This window comes from Miniopterus natalensis, chromosome 1, assembly GCF_054644295.1.
Source record: "Miniopterus natalensis isolate mMinNat1 chromosome 1, mMinNat1.hap1, whole genome shotgun sequence".
Lineage (NCBI taxonomy): Eukaryota > Metazoa > Chordata > Mammalia > Chiroptera > Miniopteridae > Miniopterus > Miniopterus natalensis.
The window spans coordinates 3,716,692-3,743,234 of record NC_142081.1 but is presented as its reverse complement, the minus strand read 5'-3'; the positions used below and the strand labels follow the sequence as shown (position 1 = coordinate 3,743,234).

Below are 26,543 nucleotides of genomic sequence, written 5' to 3'. Positions count from 1 at the left end.
TGTAGCCCTGAGGTGGCTCTGGGTCTGGTGACTGGTTAGTCCATTGGTTGGCACTGATGATGTTGCTGGTGGATGAGTTGAAGAGGTCATTGCCCTTCTTGAGTGGGTTTCCCTTGGGTTGGCAGTGGCAAGAAGAGCGCTGGGGGCAAGCAAAGCAGTCTGAGGCACGGGGAGGCTGAGCGGAGGTCCTGTGGGGTGTCGGGCAGAGGAGCGGGGGTCTCGCTGCTGGTGCAGAGGTGTTTTCATTGCTCGTCGGGGTCCTCGTCATCCTCGGGGTCTTCGTCATCCTCGGGGAGCTCCTCCAGCCTTGCTCGTCCCCTGGGCTGTCTGCCCCGCAGTGGGACTGGGTCCTCTGCACAGATCATGGCCAGGAAGTGGGCCAGGCTCCTGGCTGCTGGGTCTGGTTGAGCCAGGCTGGGCTGATCTTGGGGACCATACACGTGGCTGTGCAGGAAGCCGAGGATTCCTCCAGAGGCCTGCGGGGGCTCTGGGAGGGCAGGGTAGGGGTCGAGGGCCCCGGCCCCTTGCACCTGGTCCCCTTGCCCATCGTCCTCCTGCACCTGGTCCCCTTGCCCATCATCCTCCTGTACCTGGTCCCCTTGCCCATCATCTTCTTGCCCATCATCCTCCTGCACCTGGTCCCCTTGCCCATCATCTTCTTGCCCATCATCCTCCTGCACCTGGTCCCCTTGCCCATCATCCTCTTGCCCATCATCCTCCTCCACCTGGTCCCCTTGAGCATCATCTTCTTGCCCATCATCCTCCTGCACCTGGTCCCCTTGCCCATCATCTTCTTGCCCATTATCATCCTGCACCTGGTCTCCTTGCCCATCATCTTCTTGCCCATCATCCTCCTGCACCTGGTCTCCTTGAGCATCATCTTCTTGTCCATCATCCTCCTGCACCTGATCTCCTTGAGCATCATCTTCTTGCCCATCATCCTCCTGCACCTGGTCCCCTTGACCATCATCCTCTTGCCCATCATCCTCCTGCACCTGGTCCCCTTGAGCATTATCTTCTTGCCCATCATCCTCGTGCACCTGGTCTCCTTGAGCATCATCTTCTTGCCCATCATCCTCCTGCACCTGGTCTCCTTGAGCATCATCTTCTTGCCCATCATCCTCCTGCACCTGGTCTCCTTGAGCATCATCTTCTTGCCCATCATCCTCCTGCACCTGGTCTCCTTGCCCATCATCTTCTTGCCCATCATCCTCCTGCACCTGGTCTCCTTGAGCATCATCTTCTTGCCCATCATCCTCCTGCACCTGGTCTCCTTGAGCATCATCTTCTTGCCCATCATCCTCCTGCACCTGGTCTCCTTGAGCATCATCTTCTTGCCCATCATCCTCCTGCACCTGGTCTCCTTGAGCATCAGCCTCTTGCCCATCATCCTCCTGCACCTGGTCCCCTTGAGAATCATCTTCTTGCCCATCATCCTCCTGCACCTGGTCCCCTTGCCCATCACCTTCTTGCCCATCATCCTCCTGCACCTGGTCCCCTTGCCCATCATCCTCTTGCCCATCATCCTCCTCCACCTGGTCCCCTTGAGCATCATCTTCTTGCCCATCATCCTCCTGCACCTGGTCCTCTTGCCCATCATCTTCTTGCCCATCATCCTCCTGCACCTGGTCCCCTTGCCCATCATCTTCTTGCCCATCATCCTCCTGCACCTGGTCCCCTTGAGCATCATCCTCCTGCACCTCATCCCCTTGAGCATCATCCTCCTGCACCTGGTCCCCTTGAGCATCATCCTCCTGCACCTGGTCCCCTTGAGCATCCTCCTCCTGCACCTGGTCCCCTTGAGCATCCTCCTCCTGCCCATCCTCCTCCTGCACCTGGTCCCCTTGCACCTGGTCATCCCCCTGAGCGTCGTCGTCCGCCTGCGCGTCCTGCGAGGTGTCTTGCAGGCCGTCATGCAGGCCCCACTGACGGTAACGTTGCAGGTCGTCTTGCAGGGCTTCTCGCAAGACGACATCACCACCGACGACGTGCAGCTCCAGGGAGTGTCTCCCGAGCCGGATGGGTTGGGGTTGTCCGGGGGCGACTCTGATGCCAAAGCGCTCATCCAGCATCATCCAGAACTCAGGTGGCAGGTGTAGGACCCGGGGGCCCCGAGGCAGCAGGGCCCTCTGATCGGCCCGTACAGCGTCAGTGTCCACGTCAGGGGGCATCTGGGTCAGCAGCCGGCTGATGGTCGCGGCAATGCCAGGGTTTGTGAGCAGGGACTGGTCCAGGATGAGGCGCGGGGAGCGCTGGACCGGCAGGCGTGCCACGTCCAGGGTAGGCGCGGGCAGCTGCGGGGGGCGCTGCTTCTCCTTCAGAATCACCAGCAGGGCCGCCAGGGCCAGGTTGTCCTTCCAGAAGAGCAGGCCGCTGAAGAAGTTCAGGACGACGGCCTTGATCTGGGCCACGCTGAAGTGCACGAGGAGGACTTGGTCCAGTGGCATCTGAGTCAGGAACTCTTGAGATTGGGTCTGGGGAGGCGCCTCTCCGCCCTCCCCTCCTCCGGTGGCGATGGGCCTCCAGGGCCAGGCGGCACTGCGGGCCTGGAAAGGCCTGCGGTGGGAGTGGCGCGGCGGCAGGACCCAGCCGCTGTCCTGCTCGGGCCGCTCCATGATGTCCCAGTGGAAGCGGGAGAAGAAGCCGACCCACTGCCCCGGGAGGATTACGGTGAGCCTGTCATTATTCAGAGAGGCTAGATCCTCGGTATTAAGAAGGATCATGATGGGCTCCTCGGTGTTCTCCAGGTAGCACCTCCACACCTTCAGGGCGGCCCGTATCACAAGACCCCTCCTCTCCAGCGGGGGCAGGTCCACTTCGTCGGGGGCGAGGTATCGGGAGTAGAAAGCGCAGTAGACCCTCTTGCCGTTGTGCTCGTCGATCTGGATGAGGGAGGCGTACAGAGCGGTCCTGGTGATGCCGGTGTCCAAGTAGAAGGGGTTCTGGGGCTTCGGGTGGTGGAGCAGGGGCGCCTTGCGGAACGCCCGCTTCAGGCTCTCGAAGGCCTCCTGCTCTTCGTCCCCCCAGTGGAAGGGGGCGCTGCTCAGCAGCTGCCGCACCAGGGGCTCCGCCGTGACGGCGAAGCGCTCCACGAAGTGGCGGTAGGGGAACATGAACTGGATCAGGTGGCGCAGGGACTTCTTAGAGCCGGGGATCGGGTACCCCCGGATGGTATTGGAGATGTTCTTGCTCAGCCTCACCCCTTTGGGCGTCAGGATGAACGCCAGGACCTCGGCGTTGTGCCGGTGGAACTCGCTCCTGTCCAGCGAGCAGTAGACGTAGTGGTGTCGGAAGCGGACCAGGACTTGGCGGACGTGTAGGAGGTGCTCCTCCTGGCTCATTGAGTAGATGACCACGTCGTGCCCGTAGGAGAGCACGAATTTGCCCAGCATGTCCCTCAGGATGTAGAGCAGCACCTTCTGGGGGATGAGAGGGTCTGCGCAGATCTGAAAGGGCTGGTAGCTCTCCATCGCTTGAAGCTCCATCCCAAACGCCGCTTTCCATACCTCTTCCGTTTCCAGTATTTTCATGTCTTCGTCCATGGTGGTCCCACGCAGCTCCAGCCGTGTGAACCACTTAGCTCCGTGTAACGGGTTGAACAGGACGGGAATGCTCTGTATGCAGTCCACCGTTTTGGTCAGCATGTCCTCCAGGGCCTGGTCTTCATTCCCCCGCCTGGCTGTTTTTTGCGCCTCAGCATCCACAGGTTCCTGAGGATCCGAAGAGGGACTCTCGTCGTCGGTCTCGCTGCTCTGATCACTGTCTCCAGCCTGCTGAAGCTCAGAGGGCTCTGATTCAGAAAGATCATCGGATCCGTCTGAGCTTGGCTGGTCGGAAGTCTCCTCATCTGCTTCCTTCGGGTTGAACACGTCGGCAAGGTCGGAATACTGGGGCGACAGACCGGGCAGCAGGCTTACGGCGTGTTTCTCGAGCGCGATGCATGGCGGGGGTGGGCGGAAGCAGTTCTTCAGGCAGTAGGGAGAGTGGAAAGTGCAGCGGCCTTTGACCCAGTCGACCTGGGGGGCGTGGATACGGAGCCAGTCGATGCCCAGGACCACGGCGACGTTGGGTGACGGGACGATGTCGAATTGGATGGTCTCCTGGTGGTTCTGGTGCATGCACACCAGGGGCTCGGTGTGCAGCCACACGGGCTCGTTGCCGATCAGGGAGCCGTCCATGATGTGGATGCGCTGCGGGTAGGGCTTCTCGTACAACTCGACGTAGTGCTCTTGGGCAAACCTCTCATCCATGAAGTTGGAGCTTGCGCCCGAGTCCACCAGCGCCTGGACGGCGACGCTGTGGTAAGGGTTCACCCTCACCAGGAGCAGCAGGAAGAGGTGCCTGCGATCGATAGGCTGCACTTCATAGCTCAGCCAGCTGTCGACCGCCCACTTCTCCGGGGCCGGTGAGTCGATCCAGGTCATGTTCCGCGGGCGGGACTCTGGGGGCAGCCTGAGCACGGCCCTTCTCTCCGCCAGCTTCTCTTCTATCTGCAGGACGAGGACGATCAGACTGTCCAGCGAGTCCGGCTGCGGGACACGGAACAGATAGTGCCTGATCTCTTCCTTGAGCCCCAGGCACAGGTGGGCCTGCAGGACTCCGTCTGGCCAGCCCAAGGTGGGTACCAGGGCCCGGAACTCATTGATGTAGTCGATGGCGGGGCGGTCGCCCTGCCTGATGTCGAACATGGCGTCTTCCGCCGCCCGCAGTGACTGCTTGTACTCGAACACCTGCGACATGGCCTCTAGGAAGGCCGGGAAGTCGCTGAGCAGGGGGCTGCCTTCCTGCGCTAGGCCTCGGGCCCACTCGAGGGCGGTGCCCGAGAGGTACTTGGTGACGTACCTCACCCGCCGGCGGTCGCTGAAGAACTTCCTGGGGTAGCTCTGTAGGATCAGCTGGCAGAGCACGATGAACTCGTGGAACTGCCTGCGGTCGCCGGAGAAGGGCTCCGGGCGAGGCAGGCGGCCCTCGTTCAGCCCCCTCACCAGGATCTCCTCTGCCACTCTCTGTTGCTCTCTGAGGTCCTGCATCTGGAAGTACGCAGAGACCAGGGACTCGAACGTGGCCCCGAACTCCGAGCTGGAGGCCGCGGGCGGCTCTTCAAGATCGTCGTCTCCCCAGTCGCTCAGGTCAGTGTCGTCGTCCTCGTCTGGGTCCCCCCACGCGTTGACGGATGCTTCTCCCATCTCACCAGGTTCCTCGCCGGTCGGATCCCCCTCTGCAGCGACGCATGCCTCCTCCAGGTCTTGGAGTAGGTCATTGGGTGAATCCTTTATTTTTCTATCTGGAACACTGGATGGCTCCTCCATGTCTTGGAGGAGGACAGTGGGCATCTCCTCCGTTGGCTGGGCTGGGCCCGGGGCGGGCCCGGCCCCCGCCTGCGCTCCGTCTTCTCTCTCCGCGGTGGTGTTGGATGAGCCCTCGGAGGACTCCATTTGTTTTGATGATGGATTCTTACGCTCCATCATCGTCTCAAATGAGTCTTCAGAGGGTTCTATCATTTCGTCGGATGGAAAGGAGTGGTCTCTGAAGACTGGTAAGGTGGCGATGTGTCCAGTCAGCGACTGGGGACCACAGCGACCAGAACCTGCTGGGGCGGGGGGAGAGGGTGGACAGGAAAGGGAGTGGTTTAGGGTCTCAGGAGGTCAGGGTCAGGATCCTCAGGACAAATCAGATGCCCTACACATCCGAACAGAGAGAAACGGGGGGAGCCTCTGCGTCCCACTCGTGGTGCCCACAGGGAGAGAGTAGGTCCTTCTTGCCTACTCTCACCTTCCTGCCTACACTCTCCCCGGCTTCCTCCGCCTGGCGGGCCCACCTACTTCCCCAAGGCCTTGAGAAATTCACAGCCCATAAATTTGGTGGGGCGATGGGCCCAGAGCGCCGTGGCAGGCAGGCACCTGGCAGGATGCACTGGCCGCCTCATTTCACCCTGGCACAGGTGCCTGGTCAGTGCTCCTTCCCTTCTGTGGTCACTCGAAAGTCACTGAGCTCACATCTCAGAGTTGGCAGGCGAGGCGCCGCGAGCAAGCTTGGCCTCGGTGCGAGGCGGGAATGTCTAGCGGGGATGCCTGCTGTTTCACAAGTTCGGGGGAGTGGAGAAAAATGGGCACTTGGCCACTGTTCCGTCAGCTGGGTCAACTGCCCGAAATAGCTTTATTTCCTCCCTTAGATGCAAAGTAGAAATTGCGGGGGCTGGATGTAGAGCTCTGGACTCCGGGTTTTACTTTCCCCGTAAATGTTTGTAAAACACCGGGGATGTGCCAGAGACTTGCGCGTGGCCACGCGATCCCAGCTGGGATTTTTTTGCTACTTTCCCTTCCTCCCTTTCATCCACTTGCTGCCGTGTTCTCCCCAGCTCTGAGCCGTTGAGGAAACCTGCCAGTCATCTCCCCACCCCTCCTAAAGTCTCTACCTCCCCAGGATCGCCCTCTTGGTCTGTGGGGTCTGGGAACTTTAAAAATTTGGCCTCAGTTCCACACGTGCAAACATACTGACTCCCCTCCTCCGATCCTATCAGGCGGGGCTCACCCTGTTACTCTCTGTTGCTGGTTGGTTCTCCCCCAAAGCAGGGCGTATCCAGCCGAGTTGGGACATTGAGTTGAGGGGTAGAGGTGGGAGGTATCTTTGACGTCTGATTGTCTTGGAGTGGGTATTTGAAAATCTAGTCATGGGTGGTTTTGAGTGGGCCAAGACTGAATTTAAAGGGATGTTGGGGTGGGGTTTTGCGCATTTCTTCTCTGCTGGGGTGCAGCAAGCTGAGTTCTGGTCATTCCATAGATTAGCTCTACGGTTATGCTTTTTGTATGTGTAACACCTTTTGTTATTTCTCGGTTTTCTCCTTAACCACTGGGCCGATCCATTACAAACAAATATTCATTCCCTTCTGTAAACTCCTCATTGGCTAAAGTCCGAACTGTCCAACAAGATATAAAATTCTGATCTGCTGTTTCTCAAAATTAAGTATGTTGCTGTTAGCATGACAGTTAAGCTTGATCCCGCAGGTCCTCTGATTAAAACCTTTTGCTGTTTATTTACTGTCTACTATATTAAGTCCAAGTCTTTTAGCATAAAAATTCCTGACACATAACTCACCAAAATAATTTTCTGGCTACAATTTCAAGGCCTTAGAATAATAGAAAATTCTGATCATGCCATTTCTCAAGGTAGAGATTATGTATATTTTTTAGCATAAAGAACAAATGTGATAAAATCCTTTTCATCATCCCCATCCCCCTCAGCATCCCCATCAGCATCTCCATCCCTCTTAGCATCTCCATCCTCCTCAGCATCTCTATGACCTCAGCATCCCCATCCCCCTCAGCATCTCTACCATAGCAACATGCATAGAACACCTTGCATAAATTAACTTATTTTCTCTTCATAAAAAGTCCTATAAGCTATGTGTTTTTATTGTAAAATTCTAAGTCTCTGGTATAAAGTTCTAATTGAAATACAAAATTTATTGACTAATTCACTTAATTTTCTGTTAGGAATAAAAATCTCATTATGTCCCTTAAAACCCATAAAACCCTTTATTGGCTAAAATTTTAAATTTAAAAATTTAAATTAGTTAAAATCTCAAATTTACAATATAAATATCAGTATCTCACTAAAAACTCTTAAAAACTGTTCACTGACTGATATATTTAAAATAAAAAAAACGGTAAAATTTAAAATTTTAGTATGTCTTTTAAAACCCTTCATTGGCTAATATTACAAATTTAAATTGGTTAAAATTTAAAATCTCAGTGTGCCTTGTAAAATCCTTCATTGGCTAATATTAGAAATTTAAAAATTTTAATTGATTAAAATTTAAAATGCCTCTTAAAGACCTTAAAACTCTATTGACTAAAATTTAAACTCCTTAACAAGATGATTTAAAAACTAGATCACATACCCCTTCTTTACTATAAAGTCTACAATTATTAATTATTTACAAATTTGATGATGTAACTGATTAAGTCCTTCAATGTTCCTGTCTTCAACTTAAAATCTAGTATCCTTGGCATATTATAAAAATGCGATCTTAATAACTCCTTTTAATGTCAAAGTTCAAACTTTTAGCAGGATGCATAAAAGTTTCCTCCTAACTTCTCTTTTTAAAACTTAACAAAAGTTTCTTTTCATTGCTTATAATATGAAGTTCCAATTGCCATAAAATAAATTTTTTCTTTACCTTGTCATTTATTTCCAAATTGATGGACATGGAACCCAAAACCTTACCTGGCTACCCTTTATTGACCTAATTCCAAACTTCCAAGCATGATACAAAAATTTGCCCATGTAATTCCTCCAAATAAAAGGTCTCAGGCCCTTGCAAGACACCTGAATTTGGTTCTGTAACTTTCTGCATAAAACCCTCTGATATCTCAGTCACCTTAGACACAAGATCTAAACTCCTCGGCATAAAACAGACTTTATTTTCTAATTACTCTGCACGCCCTCCCTCTTTAAGACCTCTCAGTGGCTGAAATCCAGACTCCCTCGCAGGCGCAATGCACTTGGGCCAAAGGGTGCCTCCTCTGGGCTGTCCATGCTCTTGATTATCTGGCTCATCAAATCCAGATACCTTAGCATAAAATGTGTTTTGCCAGCTAATTCCCCTGGAGACAAAACTCTCATCAGTCACTCCTTACAACTCTTTTGGCGAAAACCCCAGCGCTTCTGCATTGAGGGTTCAAAAATGAGATCATATCCCTCCCTAAAATGAAATGCTCAGATGCCTTCAGCTCTCACATAAAATCTCATCTCCTTGGCCTGTTATAAAAATCTGATCGCATTATCTTTACCATAAAAATCCACTTTTGTAGCTCTGCCGAAATGCATAAGTTGGATCATGTAACTCAATTTGAAACTTTTCAAGGTTTCCTCATTGCCTTGTAACATAAAGTCCCAACTACTTAACATAAAATGCAGTGTTTTTACCATGTAATTTATCTTCAGACTGGTCTATAAAAAAACCCTAAATCTCACCCCGGCATTCTTTTAAAGCCTTTATTGGCTTAAGTCCAAACTTATTAGCATGATATAAAAATGCGATCTTGTCATCCCCTTAAAATAAAATTCACACTTCCTAGCACAGTGTATAAAATTTGATCCTGTAGCTCTGCCTTAAACTCTTAACACTCTCTCAGTGGTGGAATTATGGAATCAAGAGTCTAAGTTCTTAGCATAAATTGTGAATTTTATTTTGTAATTTCCCTGCATACTGTTTATCAGATACAAAAAAAATCTCATGATGTCCCTCCCTTGGAACTTTATTGGCTAAAATCAAATTCCTAGGCGTGTGCAAAAATTGAATCCTGTCAGCGCCTCGAAATAAATTCCAAATATTTTTGCATATTCCCGATGCTGATCATGGGAGTCCCCTGGTTGTAGTCTCTCAACTTTGGTGCCAACATCAATCAAACCTCCTTGGCGTGCTCCCCAAAGTCAGACATCAGCATCCCCTCCACCCATAAAGTCCAAATGTTCCTTTCCTGATTGCCTGTGATATAGAGCCCAGAGCCATTAGCCTTAAAGTACATTTTATCATGTTTATCTGCAGACTTATCTCCCACAGGCACAAATCCTCACCATCACATTTCTTAAAACCCTTTGGCAGGAACCCAAACTCTTTAGTATGATTTAAAAGTTTGATCCTGTCACTCCTCAAAATAAAGTCCAGATTTCTTCCCCGAAACCCTCAAATCTATTCGTAGAAGCCCGTCTTGAAATCTTGTCACGCTTTTCCATCACTGACAAGATACCCCGACACCTCAGTGTGGCACCCAGATTTACTGGCGGTGGTCTCGGTTTAAAACCGCCCATATTTCACGTCCACAACACAAGACCCAGAGGCCTGAGTGTGGAATGGAAATGGCACCAAGTATTTGCTAAACTGAAAAACCTTTACGTTGCTCTTCATTACTTAGGATATAAAACCCAAATTCCTTTGCACAAAACCAAAATTTTTCATCATGTCCAGTTTCTAGCTTCAACGCCCCGCCCCATTCCTCCTCCTACTTCCCCCGCCCCCCCGAAAGCCTGACTTTTTATCCCCAAACACATCTCGATTTTACTGTCCCCAGGCCTTTTGATGTTTTTAAACGGATACTCTGCATTGTAATTCATTAATTCATACAGCCGCACGTCCTAATTCTTTCCCTCCCCCTCCCGGACAGGTACTGGATCCTGGGGTAAAGAAGTAGAGGTGACCTCACCCTGCCAGACATCTGCCACCAGCAAGGAGGTGGGGACCACGCCCTCACAGTTACATGCCCTGGCGGAGGTGAGCGCGGGGTCCTGGGGGCAAGGCTGGGAGGTCCCTCCGCCCCTTTCTCTGAAGGTTCCCTGGGCTTAGCTGCCCAGCCCCTTTGTGAGGACTTTGGGGTTTGTTGGGCCATCATTTCAGAATGTGGAGGCGCCTCCGCCCCTCCCCTGTCACTCCATGCCCATGGCTGCCCCTGCCTCTTTTCTGGGCTCAGTCCTACGAATGTAGCTTGATCCAAGTTGAGGTCTCAATTCTCAGGACAATTTCCTTAAGAAATACCCACTGATTTGGAAATTCTCACTTCACACCCTCCTCCCAATCAGGATTGAGAGCACTCAGTGTGGGGTCTTTGAGTGAGACCCTCTCCCCACGACACCCACAAACAGACACCCCGGCCTCACCACCTGCCGTGCTCAGAGCCTTCTCGGTCAGGTCAGCTCCCCGCTTGCCTCCGAGCAAGTGGCCCATTGGGTCGGGGCTGCCTACGTGTGTCTATGAAGGCTCGGGTGTGGGGGGGGCGGGGGGCCCATCCCTCAGCGAATACCTCTCCCTGTCAGCTCCCTTGTACAGTAAAGGAAATCTGATTTTAAAAATAGAGCCTGGAAGAGGAGATGGGAGGATATTAGGAGCAGCGTGGAGCCTGGGCTAGGGGCAGAGGGCGGAGAGTTAGGGGAGAGGTGAGAACCGGAGGGGGTGGGAGGCCCAGTTGCTGAGCAGGAAGGTAGGGGTGGTGAGCATGTGAGTGGAAGGAGATGGGGGCTTTGGGGCTCTCTCTTCCATGCTCCTCTTTCCTGGCCTCTTTGACTCCACCTATCACCTGGGACCCCAGCCTCTAGGCTGCCCGGATGGGTGTCAGGGTCAACATCACATGAAGACCCTGCCAGCTTCTAGGACATACTCAGAGCCATCTGGGTTTGGGGGGGGCACAGTCACTAGGGCTTAAGGGCTAAGTGACCCCAAAATGAATCACCTCCATTTAGTTGCTCTCCACATAGGGGCACTGGAAGGGCCACCAATTGTTAATTGATTTGTTGACCTAAAGGTCAAGCTATGTCCTTGGCAGGCTAAGGCCTGGGGGTCCTTGCTGGTTTCCCTGGGGAGGACCAGGGCTGTGGTCACTCCTCATTCAGCTCCCTAGTCCGGAGTGGACAGGGAGAGTGGTGGCTCCCTGGGGGCCCATGAGGAGTAGACTGTGGGCCCTACAGGGGCTGCTGACCTGGCAAAGCTCCCTGAGGGGTCCCTCCCTCCCAGGCCCCTGCCTTGTCCACTTAACTGCCTGGCTTGGGGCTAGAGACCACTGGGTGTGGTAGGTGACAGAGCCTCCTCCCCTTGACCCAAAGCAGCCCGTCTCCCCTCTCCTCCCTGGGGTGTGAAAGTCGGGCCCTGGGGAAACTGAGTCTTTGGAAGGGGGTCACCGTGACTCAGGACAGGCAGGGAGTTATGGCAGAGCTGGGGTTGCCCCAGGCCTTCTCTTTAAATCCCAAACCGGGCTGGGTGGGGGTCCTCTTGGAGAGGGCCCCTGAAGCTCCTCCCCTCCCCCCGGCCATCGAGGTGAAGGCCAGTAGGGCCCTAACCTGGCAATGTTCCTGCAACCAAGTCCCTGCCCCTCCCCCACCCCTTGACTGGCAGTTCCAGGGGGCAGCTGGATCACTCTGCCCAGAATAACCCTGGGTGGGGGAGAGTGCCGTCCGAGGGAGGGGCTGGGAGAGGGGGTCACAGACCAGAGTGTCCTGAGCTGCCCAAATCGGCCGGGCCAATCAGCTGCTCTGGACGCTGCTCTTTCCTTTCAAGGCAAGAGAGCAGGGGAAGGAGCTATCCAGCTGCCCACTGGGACCCCCTCCCCTCCTGGGCCCTCAGTTTCCCCAGACCTGCAAGGAGGGTTGGGTAGTGGTCTCTTCACTTTGTTCCTGTCACTCTGGGGTCCTGAGAGGTGTTCGAGGGGTAACCCTGGGGAGTTTTGGTGAAGGGAGGGTTTTGGAAGAGTAGGTAGAACTCTGGGATTCCCCACCTTGCTTCTACCCTATCAGCTGCTCTTACAAATTGGGGGTCCTTCTATTGCACTTAATTTGAGGTCCCTACATCTAAGGCACTGTTGGGAGCCCAGGCTAGTGGTTTCTAGTGTTTGTTCACATTTGACAGCCAGGCTGGAGTCTCAGTGGGATCTGGTTGTGTCTCAAATGGTCAGTTGCTGTGTGGATGGGCCAGGAGCGTGGCACCCGTGGCAGGAGGACCTGAGCGGGAGCAGAAGGCAGCCTCAGGGTCCCCTTTTACAAATGGAAGGAGCACGTCTTCCCAGGGGAGATGGGAACAGTAAGGGCCTGTTTCTTCCTTAGGGCTCCTATGTTACACTGTCCGCACATCGCTGTAACTGTGGTGTTCGGGGTGCAGTCAGCATTTTCACACCTGGTGTCGACTTAATTATGTCACTCGCCCCATGAGGGGAACATGCCCTGTCTTCACAATGAGTGAACCAGAGTCCGGGGCGAAGCAACTTGCCCAGGAGCTGCGCCTTGGAGGCGGCGCTGGCACTCAGGGTATTGAACACCCCAGGAGATGAATGGCTGTTGATGAGGCTGGGGAGGCTCGGGGTCTGTAGTTGCAGGAGGCATGTGTCATCAAGACAGGTAATTAGATTCTTTTCGTTACAACTGATGTTTCTTGGGCATCTGCTCAGGGTCAGGCAGGACCCTGGCTGCTCAGCCTCTGTCCCTGACTGTTCTCCTTATGAGGTGGTGGGTTCCCCGTTTCCCAGAATTAAATTGAGGGGCTTTGAGGCCCAGTTCAGGAGTGAAGAGGCAGGGGCAGTGTGCAAAGCCAGGTGTGGATGGAGAGGAGAGGATCAGACCCACCGTGTGGGGTAGGCAGTGGCCACAGGGGGACCTCGAGGGACCCTCAGGGCCAGAGAGGCTCATTTCTTTCCATGGTCCACACAGTCAGCCTTGTGGCCCAATGGGAGGCCAGACCAAAGGAGTGGGGGCCTCAGTGTCTCCCCAAAAAGCCCATGGTCACTCCCAACTCAGTTGGGCTGATCTGGTTGTCGGTGAGGGATGGGACAGCTGGCCCAGGACCTGCTAATTATAGCTGCTCAGGTATTTGAACAGAGGTATTAAGTACCAGAAGCACCTTTTCACCTTTCTTCCCGATCACTGGCCCACCTCATCATGTGCCCAGGTCCCCCCAGCCCCCAAGCCCCACGGTGAGGTCAGCATGGACCCCGCCCAAACCTTACCTTTGATGCAAGTAGTCAGTCAGTCAGTGGATTGGCTCCCGTCCCGTGGACTGGAACCGCGCTTCTTTCTGAAAAGTTATTGGATAAATCAATCTCTTTAATACACATGCCCAAGCTCTGGGACAAGCACACATTTTCCACAAGAGCATCCCAGTACCCGAGCTTTCCTCATGTGACTACATCACAAACCCCCTTTCGCCACATGGCTGCATCTGGGTCCTTCTCTGGTATCGCTTGAATACTTAGCACATGCCAGGCACGGTTTAATTCTCTTGATTTTTATAACCAATGTGAAGGTGTTAGTTTTGTTTTCCCCATTTTCTAGAGAGAAATCTGAAGCCCAGGACACACCTCAAGCCACTCAGTGTCTAACTGGCACCTACCCAGGCCGCATGCCCACCCCACCGAGGGCCACACTGGCATTCATGTCCAGCCCCCATTCTTGCTGGACCCCCATTTTGCTTTCAGCAAATGTACTTTGTTTAGAGTTGATGTGAGTCGGGCCCAGCCTCTTGTGCCACCCTGAGTGAAACTGCCTTGTAAGTAGCATCTTCCAGGCTGGTGGCCCTGCCCTCACCTGGGAGCCCCACCCACATCCAGGAGGTCCCAATAGTGTTTTGTCCACACTCCCTCAGCACACAGTAGGGCTGCTGGTAGCAGTGGGGCCTGAGGTGGTGGCAGCTGGGACAGGTGGGCTGCACGCTGGCGGGACCACGAGCAGTTTCTCTTCCCTCCCAGGTGGCCAGAGGAGAGGTGGCTGCTTTCTCCCAGGAAGGGAGCAGATGCCTGGCCCAAGATGGAATCTAAGGTCTGAAAATGATCTTTTTCCCCTTGATTTATATATTTGAATAATTTGTAAATGTGTCAACCCTCAGAATGGAACTAACTCGAGCCCTTGGTTCCACAGCTGGGGCTCGCTGCCCCCTGGAGGGCAGTGAGTCGTTGGGTTCCTGAGGCCAGGGTCCGGCCATGCCTGAGCTCCTAGGATGGCACACCTGCCCGCAGAGGTGTGTGGCCCTCCCAAGCTGACCTCGCAGCAGACCAAGTAGGTGCGCCTGCTCTGTACAATGACAGCCTTTCTGGGGAGGGAGGGTCCTTGAGGGGTGGGAGTTCTACAGCCTTAATTCAGCAATATAATTAAAAATCCAGAATCAGGCAGTTCCACTAGTCTGTCTATCATATGTAATCAAGGGAGGTGTTAAAATCTCTCACTGTGATACAAAAGGGTGCTGACCACTGGGACGTCTATGATTGGGGGCTCAGGGGCAGGGGGCATGACCCCCTGGGAGGAGGTGGGTGACTTGGGACCGGTAGCTCTAAGTGACCCTCCTTCCCCTGTAGGAGGAGACAGCCTTCTTCAAGCATTGCCTTGATGCTTTAAATGAAATAACGTAAAATGCTTAGCACTCAGTAGGTGCTCAACATGTAAAAAATGGCTATTTCAGGTGGCTCTTTCCCGTAACTGTCCCTTAAAAGGGCCAAGGAGGGTCAGCCCTGGGTCCCTGGGGCCTTCCCCTGCGTCAGCTCCCTAACTTGATTGACATTGCCTGGGTTTACATAGGAGGAGTGATCGTCCTCACGGTGCAGCTAACTTCAATCTGGGTACTGTATTTTATTTAAATTTATCATAAATATGCTCTGTACCTGAAAAACTATCACAGAGACTTCAGAGTAGTCACCTGGAGCAGCCTTGCCCAGAATAAGGAAAAGGAAAAGGTATTCCTCAATGAACATGCTGCAGACACCTGCTGGGCGGCCTGAGGGGTTGGGGGCCGGCAGGTACACACCTGCTGGCCTCCTCACTGAAACGCCACTTGGAGGCCCCCCGGCTCCAGCTTTCAAACATATAAAATTTAAAAAAAAGAATGGTCTTTGAGATAAAATAACCCCCCTGTGTCTGCACATCTTGTTGGGGATGTGTCCACTCCTATTCCATCAGTCAAAATGTCCTTCCTTTTGTATTTGCTAAAAAAATACTCCCACTCACAAAAAATGTGTATTTTAATTATGTGAGAAATGCATTGATAATTAATACACTCATCACTAAAAATCAAACACGGCTATTAAAAGCCCAAGCCAGCTTCAGCCCCTCCCTCCCTCGCAGCTCCCCCCACCCCTACGTGTGCTAACTGCAGATGCGGTCTTCAGGGTTAATGTTGCAGATATTTCTCTCTGCATTTGCCTATGGATACAAATAGACCTCTGAAGTGCACGCTTTTCTTTATTTTCCATTAACTATATCATAGTGTACGATTCCTTTCTGCAAAGCGAGTTTTTCTTCACTAGGGAATCGGCTTGAGATCATAAAGATCGATGCCACTCCTTATAACAGCACGGTGGCACCTGTCGGCTACGCACACCGCAGTGTATTTAGCGGCCCCCGCTGCCACGAAAGCCCCCTGCCCTCGCCCCGCGGGATGGGGGTTAGAGGCAGGTGTGAGTAATTGCTGACGTCTGGATTTGGGGAGTGGGCTCCCGAGTGTTCATGGCGTTATCACAGATGAGCGTATGAATGCTCACATTAGCATAAAACAGGGACATGCCTGGACCCACGGTGAGAAAGTGTTTGTGAACAAAAGATCATGATCAATCCAGTTCTGCACAACACACTCAGGTCCATTAGAAGACAATAGGTCTCGGCTGTTTCTTTTTAAGAGCCGTTTAATATTCCGTGGGATGTAGGCACCACTGCCGATCAGAACCTCTGCTGTCAAAAACCCCAGCCGTGTGCGTGCCGGGGTGTGCATGTGTGTGTACATGTGTGCATTTGTGTGTTCGTGTGTTCGTGTGTGTGTGCGCTCGCTCATTAGAAGCTTTGCTCAAGGTCCTGTCGGGGTGGCCGACAGGTTCCTGGGTGCTTGTTTACATCGCACGAGAAAGTAAACAGCGTGGGTGCCTACGGTGCAGTGCTGCAGACACAGCGGGACGGGCGGGCGGTCCCGCGCCGGCCTTTAATTAGCGCGCTCTGCTCAGCCGCCGTGTTTGCGCTGCTGCTAATGACCCCGCAGTGCGCGCTGCGGTGGCTCCATCTGTAAACACGGGTCCTTCACCCCGAGTTCTCGGAGGTAGGGAGCCGCCTTCAACATTCTGCAAAGTTTATTTTCACTGAGCGAGCTTTTTCTAAAATGCCGTTTTGACCTTGTCACGATCTTGCTTTAAATCCTCCATCTGACTTCCTGGAGCTTCTGGGACGTGGTCCAGGAGCCTTATCCGGGCACGTAAGACCCTCAGAGGCTGGCTGGAGGCCCCCGGCCTCGGCCCCTCCCCGCCCCGCTGCTGGGCGCACTGCAGCCAAGACCTGCTACCTGCCCCGTGTGCCTTTCCCCTCGGCCTTCCAGACCAAATACACACGCGCCCCCAACGCCACGTTCAGAAGTCCAGCAAAGCTGGGTCCCCAGGGTTGTGACTCCTCATGGACACGTCTTCCTAGTCCCAGACAGTGTTTTGCATTTTTCTAGAATTCAGCAAACTGGCCACATGCTAATGAGCCCCTCTCCTTTGTCCGTGTCCAAGGCCCCCAGCTCCTGTCTTGCCTGGATCTGACGTCCCCGAAATGAAAACCGCCTCCTATTCTTCCCCGGCCGATGGCAGTGTCAGAGGTCGGAGCCGTGTGCTCCGCGGCACGGGTGAGTGCTCACAATACCGTCGACCTGCAAACACACGCCTGGGGGCCAGGCTGGCACCCCCCCTGCCCCGCACTGCCCTGTCCTGCCGTTCCGGTGCACACGCCGCGTTCCTCCCATGCCCGCCGCCCGCCCTGTGTGCTGTACCCCAGAACCCAGAGTCTGGGGTCCACAGGTCGGGGGGAGCAGCATTTCACGGTTGTGAGAGCCAGTGACATGTTTTGGGGGCATAATTACAGCCTGAAAATGGTGGTCGCGTCTTTTGGGGTCTGCTGCTCGCCGGGGGGAAATGGGGCTGGTCCCAGAATATGAGAAAGAGGAAAGTCCTAGCTTGTGACAACAGGGCTACCAGCTGGGGTGATGTAGCAGCTCTGGGGAGAGGCGCTTGGACCTTAGCTGCACTGGAATGTCCCAGAAGGAACACAGGCTTTGGGGTACAAGGCTAGGATGCCAAGTCAACATCACCCTTGGGGTACAGGATTCACCTGCCCTCGGGCGGAACAAAAGGCACCCGACGTTCAAGGTTCAAGGTTTTGGTTCCTTTTCTACCCCCGGGGTTGGGGGTTAATATGAGGCACCCCGAGAGACCGGCCATCTCGTACGCAGACGCAGCTACGGACTAGACGTAGAACTGCGCGTCTTTTTAAGTCCTCGAGATGTTCTGTGCCTCAGTTTCCTGATATTAAAAACAGCAGCCCTAACCTCCCAGGGGCTCCAAGAGGAAACGGCACAAATAAATCACCCCGCACAGTAACCAGCTCGCCATCCTCAGCAAAAATCAACAGCAGCCTTGTCCGTCCCATCCCCTCCTGAGACAAGAGCTTAACCTCCCCCCGAGACAGGCAGCTCCTTTCAGAGCCCCTCCGAGGAGACAAAAAGGCCCAGAGACAATGTGAGCAAGTGGGATAAAAGCCCCTGAGCCCCCAGCCCCAGCACAGACCCCCGCCCCAGGGAAATGTGGCCTCTCCCCAGCACCCCGGGGGCACGGGAGGGGGCCGCCCCCCTCAGCTCTAATTGGGTTCTCCTGAAAAGTGTGCCGATCGTTTATTTTTTACTTTTTATAAATATATATAAAATGTCAGGCTGCTCTTCAGGCAGGTTTTTCAGGCTTGTAGTTTATAGACTTTGGCAGGGGTGGCTCGGGAGGAACAGTGGTTCCAGTCTCCAGAGGTTCATAATTCCTGGAAGAACCTCTGGCTTAAACCTGGCTTCTCCAGAATTTCACAGAAAGTGCTCCTGGGCCGGGCCCAGCCTAAAGGAGGCTTTTGTGCCCGGCACAGCCCGCCCTGGTGGGAGCGTGACTCCCCTGTTGTGTTGCCTTTTACACAAAAGTGAACTTCCTTGGCCGCAGCCGGGTACAAAGGCCCCTCTCTCCCAAGTTTGTTTACTCCGAGCGAGGGCACGTCTCACTCCGGGGTTGTTTCTCGGCGGCTATTTGTGGAGCTGCCCCTGCCTCGGGAGCCCCAGCCCCCCGCCCCTACGCTATCCTCGCTTCTCCAGCTGGGGTGAGGGAGCCGCTGGGGTGAGGGAGCCTGTGTCTGGAGCAGCTGCCCCCCCAGCCAGCCTGCCCATCAGGGGGCTAAAGGTTTTACTGCCCTGGGGCCTCTCTGGCTGGCGAGGGACCCAGGTAGGCGACTTCACATCCACACCCAGGATATTCTCAGTGCTCTTCTGAGCCACCAGCTACCCCAACCAGAAACCTTTCTTTGCATAATTTCTTACGTGAGTGACTTTTTCCACCCGCCCCCCCCCCATGTAATGCCGCAGTGGCTGTAACACACGTGTAAATACCACGTTACCAACATTTTCAAAATGTCAGTTATTTACTAGATTAAAAAACAACAGCAATGAGACGAGAAACAACAAACAGGACTCAGAAAGAAACGGCCTGGGGAGCACCCACGCCGGCCTCGGCGCCGGTCGGCCTGCCTGCGGGGGGCCAGCCTGCGCTCTGGCTCTGCGCTCTCCACCTGCAACACCATGCTGCCTCCCCTCGGCGGCTCCGAGCAGCTGTGGGGCCCCGGAGCTGACGGACTGAAGGGGCCCTGGCAGGTCGGCTTGTCAGGATTGGGACCATTAGACAGCAGTGTCAAGGTGCTATGTCCCTGCGTCCCTGGTGTCCCCAACCTCCCCACATCTCTCTACCCCTCAGAGGTGCATCTCTGCCCCCGAGGGTGAGCTGGGGCAGGCAGCCTGGTCATTTCAGGGACAAGGAACTGGGATTGGCCCCTCTGCCAGCCTGTTACACACACACACACACACACACACGCACGCACGCACGCCGAGTGCCTGCACTGGGAACAAAGACAAGAAAACTCCTTTAGAAACCTCAGAACAGAGCCGCGTCTAGCGGGGGTCCCCTGATAAAGGCCCCATCCACCCGGAGTTCCTGGGAACTGAGTCCCCATGAATGGACCTGGAGAGCCAGCCCCAGACTCCAGGGTTGGACTCATTCATCACCATGCAGGCCCCTCGGCCGTGTCCTGGGTGAGGGGCTTTCAGGAGTCCCCAGAGCATCCAAGTCACGGTCCAGCAGCCGGCCGAATTGGTGGCTGTGGCCCATGCTTGAGGAAGGGGCCCTGCTTTTCCCATGACCGGCCAGCCCCTCAGCTCAGTGGATCCCCCCTCCTACTACCTGCTCCCCCGGGAAGGCTGCCCCCCACCCTCTGCACCAGCCTGTTGCCCCTGAGAGGACCCAGGCCAGCCTTTCTGAGCCTGGGAGCCAGGGCGGGCGCTTGGCCTCTCTAGGTAGCCTGGCCCTTGAGATGGGGAGTTGGCTGCAGGACAGCCCCCCGCGCCCCCCGCTGGCCCCGAGCACTCACCCCCATTCTCCGCTCCTCTCCCTCTCGCTCCACCAGCCAGCGGCAGCGCCTTTGCCCTTCAGCTCAGGGCAAGGTGCAGGGGAAAGTGCGCATCCTTGCTCTGACCCCAGCCGCCTCCTCGGCAGCCGCCCCGCGCGCGCGGGGACTTAGCTCCGGAGGAGCCGCGCAGAGGCCTAGACGTGCGGGCTGCCAGCCCGGGCAGGGAGCCGCGCTGCAGCCTCCCGGCCAAGTACCGGCCTGCCTCTCCCTGCTCGGATGCCTCCCGTAACAGGGAGCTCCCTTGCTCCCGGAGCAGCCCGCGCGGGGCTCGCACACCGAGCCGCTCTGCCGAGCAGTCCCGCTTCCCACCTCTGCCTCCGTGGCTCCCGCAGCCCCCTCGCCCCCTCTGCCCTCAGCGCTTTGCAGGCAGCCAGCTCCCTGCCCGTCCTCTTCTTCCCGCGCGGTGGAGCGAGCCCCCCATCAAGGGTCAGCTTTGGGGTCCCGGTCCCTGTCCCTGTCCCTGTCCCGGTCCCGATCACGGGCCGTCTACACCTGTCCCGCGCGCCTCCGCGCCTGCAGCTTGGGAGCCGGGACGGAGCCCTTTGCCCTGCTGTTCTGCAGGGAGCCCAGGGGAGGGCGCGGCTCTCCCCTCCGGGGCCAGCGGCTCTCGAGCTCTGTTAAGCGGCTTCGGAGCCCTCTCAGTTTTTTATGGCCCCTCTGCTAGTTGCCAGGGAGAAGGCGCTCTCTGCAAACCCTGCCTTTTCCGCAGGAGCCGCGGGGCGGCCCTGGTCAGTGCGCGGCTGTGGCGGCCGCAGCCGCGGCACCAGCAGGCGGCCGCTGCGGGGCTGAGGGCCTCCTGAGCCAGGCGGACCCCCGCTTGACTCCCGATCTCTAGCTGGGACCGCGACAATTCCCTTCACCTTATTGAGCCTTGGTTTTTCCTCGGGAAAGGAGATGAGAGGGGCTCCCCGCCGGCTTGTAGTGAGACTAAAGGAGATAAAGGGTCGCCTGGCTCACATTTTACACTTCCTGACAGCTAGTGGAACAGACGCGGGACCCAGGGAGGGAGGCACACGCACTCACGCACGCTCTGAGCACTGTAGCCCGAGAGAAACCTCTCTGGCCTTCCCCAGACCTCGCTCCCAGTGCAGAGGGGTCCCTGGCCGGGTAGAGACCCCTCTGCCGGCTTAACCAAGCTCACAAAGTCAACCCCAGGCAGCCTGAGGCAGCCCTTGGCCTGTGAGCTCACAGTAGATGCAATAAACGGTAAAAATGACACGCAATCCCACATCTGTCCTTAATAAAGCAAGAACTTGCATTGTATGTAGCAGCCCGAGGCACCGGGGGGCAAGGCAGAAAGAAACAGCTTTCTTGCAGTTTCCTAGCTTCCTAGAAGGAGCAGGGTAGACAGGAGGTGTCTGGGAAAGAGAAGCCTGGCTTTGGGATACAGTCACCCATCCATGCACTTTCCCCCAAGCCACCACGGTGCACCTACCTTCCCGGGCCCAGACCCGAGTGGGAGAGAGTGGGAAGCTGGACACGAAGGCTGGCTGGATGCCGGCTGGCTTCCTGTCCTCGAAGCACAGTCTGGTGGGGGAAAGAGGCAGGGAGTGAGTCACTGTAAATCAAGTGATCAAGGGGGGGGGGGGGTGATGGCAGTTGAGATTTATGGAGCCGATGTAGGGGCCAAGCTCTGAGCTGGGCTGGCTGCGTAGGACTCTCCCCGGCAGAAACTCTTGAGCACTGGCCTCAGAATCCCCACCGGGTTGATGAGGAAACTGAGGCAGGGAAAGGTGAGGTCCCGTACTCACTGTCTCTCAGCCGGTGTGAGGCCAAGCTGGGATGGAACCCTACTCGGTCTGAGGCTCCCACCACACCCTGCAGCTGAAGACAGCTCAGCAAGGCTGTGCTGAGTGCTGGGGGGACGTGGGTGGGCAGGGATGGATTGATTAGTTATAAGCACCTCCCAGCGGTGCTTGAGATCCCAGCTCCTCTGTGGCCCAATCCGTTTGAAGGGCAGATTCAGAATTAGGTGGTAGCACCTATGGGCAGAGGCTTATGAAAATGGCATTATTAACCTGACGTGGGGAGGGCCCTGCCCACCTCTAAGCAGACTGCAGATGGAGATGGGCGGGGGCGGGGGGAGTTGCAGCTTGTTTGTGTGGACAGTGAGTGAGAGAGGACAGAGCACATCCGGGGAGGCCCCCCTAGAGCTGCCTGGTGAAGGGGAGGGGCGGAGGGCTGGCTGGCTGACTCAGGCAAGGGGGGACCATCTGCAGGGCAGCCCCTCACCGCAGGGAAGTGCCCCCCACTAGAATCCAGTCATGGAGAGAGGTGCCCCAGCCCCTTCTCTGACGCAGACAGCCACCCTGAGCCTCTGCACCTCAGTTTCCCTACCTGAGAGGGAGAGAGATGGAAACTACATCATTGCAAGCAGAGCCCCTGTGCTCCCAACGTTCTCTCCAGCCCCCCACCACTGCTACGGTCTGCAGACACCTGTCTGCCTGTCAGAACAGCAGTGTTCAACAGGAGGGCTTCGGTGCTGCGGGAGGGAGGGGAGCAGGAGCGGGGAAGAAGGGGGGCTGCGGGCAGAGGAGGGAGGGGAGGGGCTGCTGCCTCAGGCAGTCCTGGGTCGTTTAAGATTTGTGCCAACTCACGATGCAGTAGAAGCAGACGGTCTGAACTCTCCCGACGCCAGCCGAGAGTCTGTGGCGCCCCCAAGTGCCACAAGGGGGCTGCCTGGGACACATTTTAAGCCCGGAAATTGAGGAGGGGGGAGACAGTCAGTAGGGACTGGCGTTTTGTTTTTACTTTTATGCTGACGCTTTTAACTGCGTCAGAAGCTTGAGGGGGGCCAACCTGCCCTGGGCTGGGGCCGCTGGAGGGGTGGCCTCGGGCTGCGCCCCTCCCTGCAGGGCTGCGCTGCAATGCAGCAGGCTGCGGGAGGGTCCGAGGAGCTGTCCGGGCCGGTTCTCCAAAGTGGGAAATGAGGGGTGGTGGAGGGAGGAGTCCAGGAAACCGAGGGTGCAGAGGGTTCAGCAGCTGCGGAAGGGCCAGAGAGAGGGGGAGGTGGAGAGCGTGGTGGTCCCGGGGATCGGGGGAGACTGCCGTGGCCCCGGGGTCCAGTGTGAGACATTTTGCTGTGATTTGACTGGTAGGAGAGAGGGAGGCTCAGAGGTGGAGAGACCTGGGGGTGCAGGAGGCCCTGGGATGGAGAAAGTTGTCCTGGGGAGGTGCACCGACGGGCCAGGGAGGGCCTGGGGAGAGAGGGCCTGAGGACACCAGGGCAGCTTGGCCCATCATTTTAGGGCAAAAACCCCAACTCTTTTCCCCACAAAAAAGCAAAAAAAGAAAAAAAAAAAAGAAAAAGCTTTTGAAAGTTATGCCGCCGCCGAATCCTCCCCAGCCCAGCTGTGCTGGTTTCAGGGAAGGACTCGCCCGGTGGCCCGCTCTGTCCTGGGGAGGGAGGGCCTCTCAGGCCCTTTTAGAGCCGGTGAGAAGGTTCACGTGCCAGGGAGGGGGCAAGAGGCCCTGGGGGAGCGTCGCTGGAAGTTTTGTGGGGTACCTGGGGAGGGTCTGAGAGAGGTAGAGAGACCTGGGGGTGCACGAGGCCCTGGGATGGAGAAAGGTTGTCTGGGGAGGTGGACAGGGAGGGCCTGAGGGTTCACAGGGGCTGGGAGGGTCTGAGTAAGGAGGACGGCCTGAAGGAGCCCACCCGGCTTGGAATGGTTTGCTCCCCAGGTCCTGGACCCCCTCTTGTCCCCTCTGCACCCTGGGACATTTGTCCCCTGTGCATCAGCTCCTCTTTCCCACCTTGAGATTCAGCCGAGACCCCTGGCCCCTCTCTGACTGCCTTCATGCCCTGCACCTACTTTTACTTGTTGATTTTCAAACCCTTTACTTCGGAGACATTTTAAACAGTAGAGAAACAGTTTGCATTTTCATCCCAAGTTGCAGTTTCCCATCGCAGTCCCCCAGCTGCGGTCGGGGTCACCGCCCTGTTCCATCTGACCCTCCCACAGTCTTGCCGCCCACCCCACCCCGACTGTTTCGAAGCCAGTTCCCGTCGCTGTCTCTGAGCACTTTTCAGTGTGTATCTCTGAAAATGATATCTTCTCTGCTCTAAAAACATAACCACATGCCATTCTCACAGTTAAAAAATTAACAGCATTTCCTTAATGTCAGTCCAACATTTATTCAGCTTTCAAATATCCTCGATCGACTCATAAATTTCTTTTACAGCCGGTTTGTCCAAACCAGTGTTCAGAGTCTGTCCTGCACTCTCGGGGGGCACTGGGCTCACAGGAGCAAGTGCAGCTGCAGATCCAGGTGTCTGAGCATCTACCCTCACCCTAGTGAGTACCCAGCCTCAGCAAGTTTCATTTCGCATGGAAATTGGCACAGGTTCGGGGTCTGTCCTGGGGTCATCGAGCGCATTAGCGATAACGCGCTCGAGCCCCCCAGCCCTGTGTCTAATACATACCAGACCCTCAGCAGGCAGGGGCTGCTAGAATTATTTTTCCCCCCTGGAAACCTCCGAAGGGGAGGTTGGTGGTGTAGGCAAAACAGAGCTGGCTGTCGGCCACGGGGCCGTCCACCCCTAAGCGGTTAATTCATCCCAACCCGTCCCGGGGCTGGGACCTCCGGGCTGGCTCACAGCTCGGCCGCCCCACCGCCGACAGCCCTGCTGCCACCGGGACCCACCAGGGACCCCACCTGTTGCCAATCCACTAGATGGCACTCTTCGTTGGGAGTCCAAGAGGGACCACTGCCCCAAAGTGCCGTGGCCACCAGCCAGCCTCGGGTGCTTCAGGGGCCGCACATGGCTTAAACGGCGCGGATAATTTCTAAAAAGTGCTTTTCCCTCTGCCACGCAGGATGCCTTAGCTGTTTCCCTGCCTCCGTCGTGGCCCGATGGCAGGAGCCGAGGGAAGGAGCACTTAATGGTCATTTGCTCAGGCCGGGCATTGGTATGTCCACTGTCCCTTTTAACCCTCAGCCGGCCACCCCTCACTTCCCTTCATTTACAGAGGGGGACTTGGAGATGTTAGTGACTTGCCCAAGGCCAGCGAGGGAGCGGGACGCAGGATTCCATCCCGGGGCTGCCTGAATTCCCGCCGTAACGGAGAGGAGGAAGGAGGGGTGCGAGGCAGATGGATGGATGGATGGATGGATGGATGGATGGATGGATGGATGGATGGATGGATGGAGGAGAGGGAGAGTCAGGTTCTCACCAAGATCAAAGACTTACTGGTTCGGTGAAACAGGTCGTCTCTGAGTTGAGCTTGCTGGTGCAGCTCCTGCCTCCGTCTGCCTCCGAGTGCACTGTCTGCTCAGGTGGCGCAGGGACAACAGGTGGGCTGCCGGTCCGCAGGGACCAAGTCCCAGCTGTGCTGCTGAAGCTGCTCAGCGTCAGCGCTCGTCCTAGCTGCTGTCACAGTGCGCCTGGAGACAGCAGGGAGCCCCCCCTCCGCCGGCTCTCCTGGATGGATGAGGACGCCCTGACCCTCTCCACACGCTCGGGCCTTTTCTAGTCACTTGACGTAATTGTATCTCATCTAAATCATCACAGCCACCCTCCCTGATAGCAATGAGCGTCCTGCATTAAGATGAAAGAAAACTGAGGATTAGGAAGGATAAGTGACTTGCCCCAAATCATAGAGGGAGCCAATAGGGAATTAGTTTTTGAACCCTCGCTTGTTTTTCTGTCCAACACATATCCTCTCCCTATTTCTTAGCTTTTATGAATGTGCCTGAAAAGGTCTATACTCCTGGGGGTCCCCCTAAGCGGGACTCGCCCTCCTAGTCCATCAGGGAGCCGGACATCTTATCCCCTGGGCTCTAAATTTATTTCTCAAGTAACACTTTTTCTAGTCTGTCCTGTTTGTAACAAGCACACACACAAGGGTCACACATGCCCCTGACACCCTGCAGAACAGTTAATCAAGTCCACTAAAGTTCTCACAGCTCATGTTACGACTGGATGCTGAGGGAGCCAGGTGTGCAGATGATTCTGGAGCCTCCCGGGGCGCGAGGCGGGGGAGAAGGGGTGAGACAGAGGGCTCGGGGAAACCGGGCGCCCCGCAGACCTGCCGTCAGCCCAGCACGTACATCTCTAACAATCGGCTGATTGTCTGAGTGCTGTCACCCCCCCCCCCAGGTTTGTGTGTTCAGGCGGAGTGGTTCACAGCTGTGCCTCAGTTTCCTCAGTCGTAATAAGGGGATACCCGCTGTACCTTATTAATGGGCGCTTGACGATGAAATGAGTCAGGCATTTAAAGTGTTTAAGACGATGTCTTCCATATGGCGAGCACTCAAATATTTCATTACAGTTGACATTCTAATTGTTATAATTATTCCCGAGGAGGTGGCATTTAATGTCTCTGACGGTAGGAAGCGTTACCCGCGTTTTACAGATGGCTGCACAGGTACTCGGGTGTTCGCTCTGCCTTCGGAGAGGGAGGCGGGCGGGCGGGCCCCCCACTCGCCCACCCACGTGTCCCCACGCGCGGGGTATCTCAGCGAGGGCTACAAACAGGAGGCGCTAGGCTGAGTGGGTGGGACGCGCTCTGCAGGCAGACCTCCCCGCTTTGCCATGTGTTTCAGCATCTTCCCGGCTGGGTGACCACTTGCAA

At 55.7% G+C, this 26,543-nt stretch overlaps 1 protein-coding gene and 1 non-coding gene across 2 annotated transcripts; one reads left to right on the top strand and one right to left on the bottom strand.

Moving 5' to 3' along the window:
• Window positions 1–242: 242 nt before the first annotated feature.
• RTL1 (retrotransposon Gag like 1) lies at window positions 243–21,446 on the bottom strand. Its single transcript, XM_087821619.1, has 3 exons — window positions 21,404–21,446; window positions 13,485–13,552; window positions 243–5,587 (listed from the first exon to the last, which is right to left on the bottom strand). Exon 3 carries the CDS (start codon window positions 5,499–5,501, stop codon window positions 243–245), a length of 5,259 nt encoding a protein of 1,752 aa, XP_087677745.1. The 5' UTR covers window positions 5,502–5,587; window positions 13,485–13,552; window positions 21,404–21,446.
• On the top strand, window positions 16,029–16,105 carry LOC148094001 (small nucleolar RNA SNORD112). Its single transcript, XR_015713665.1, has one exon. It is a non-coding gene; the product is annotated as a small nucleolar RNA SNORD112 (small nucleolar RNA).
• Window positions 21,447–26,543: the final 5,097 nt, after the last annotated feature.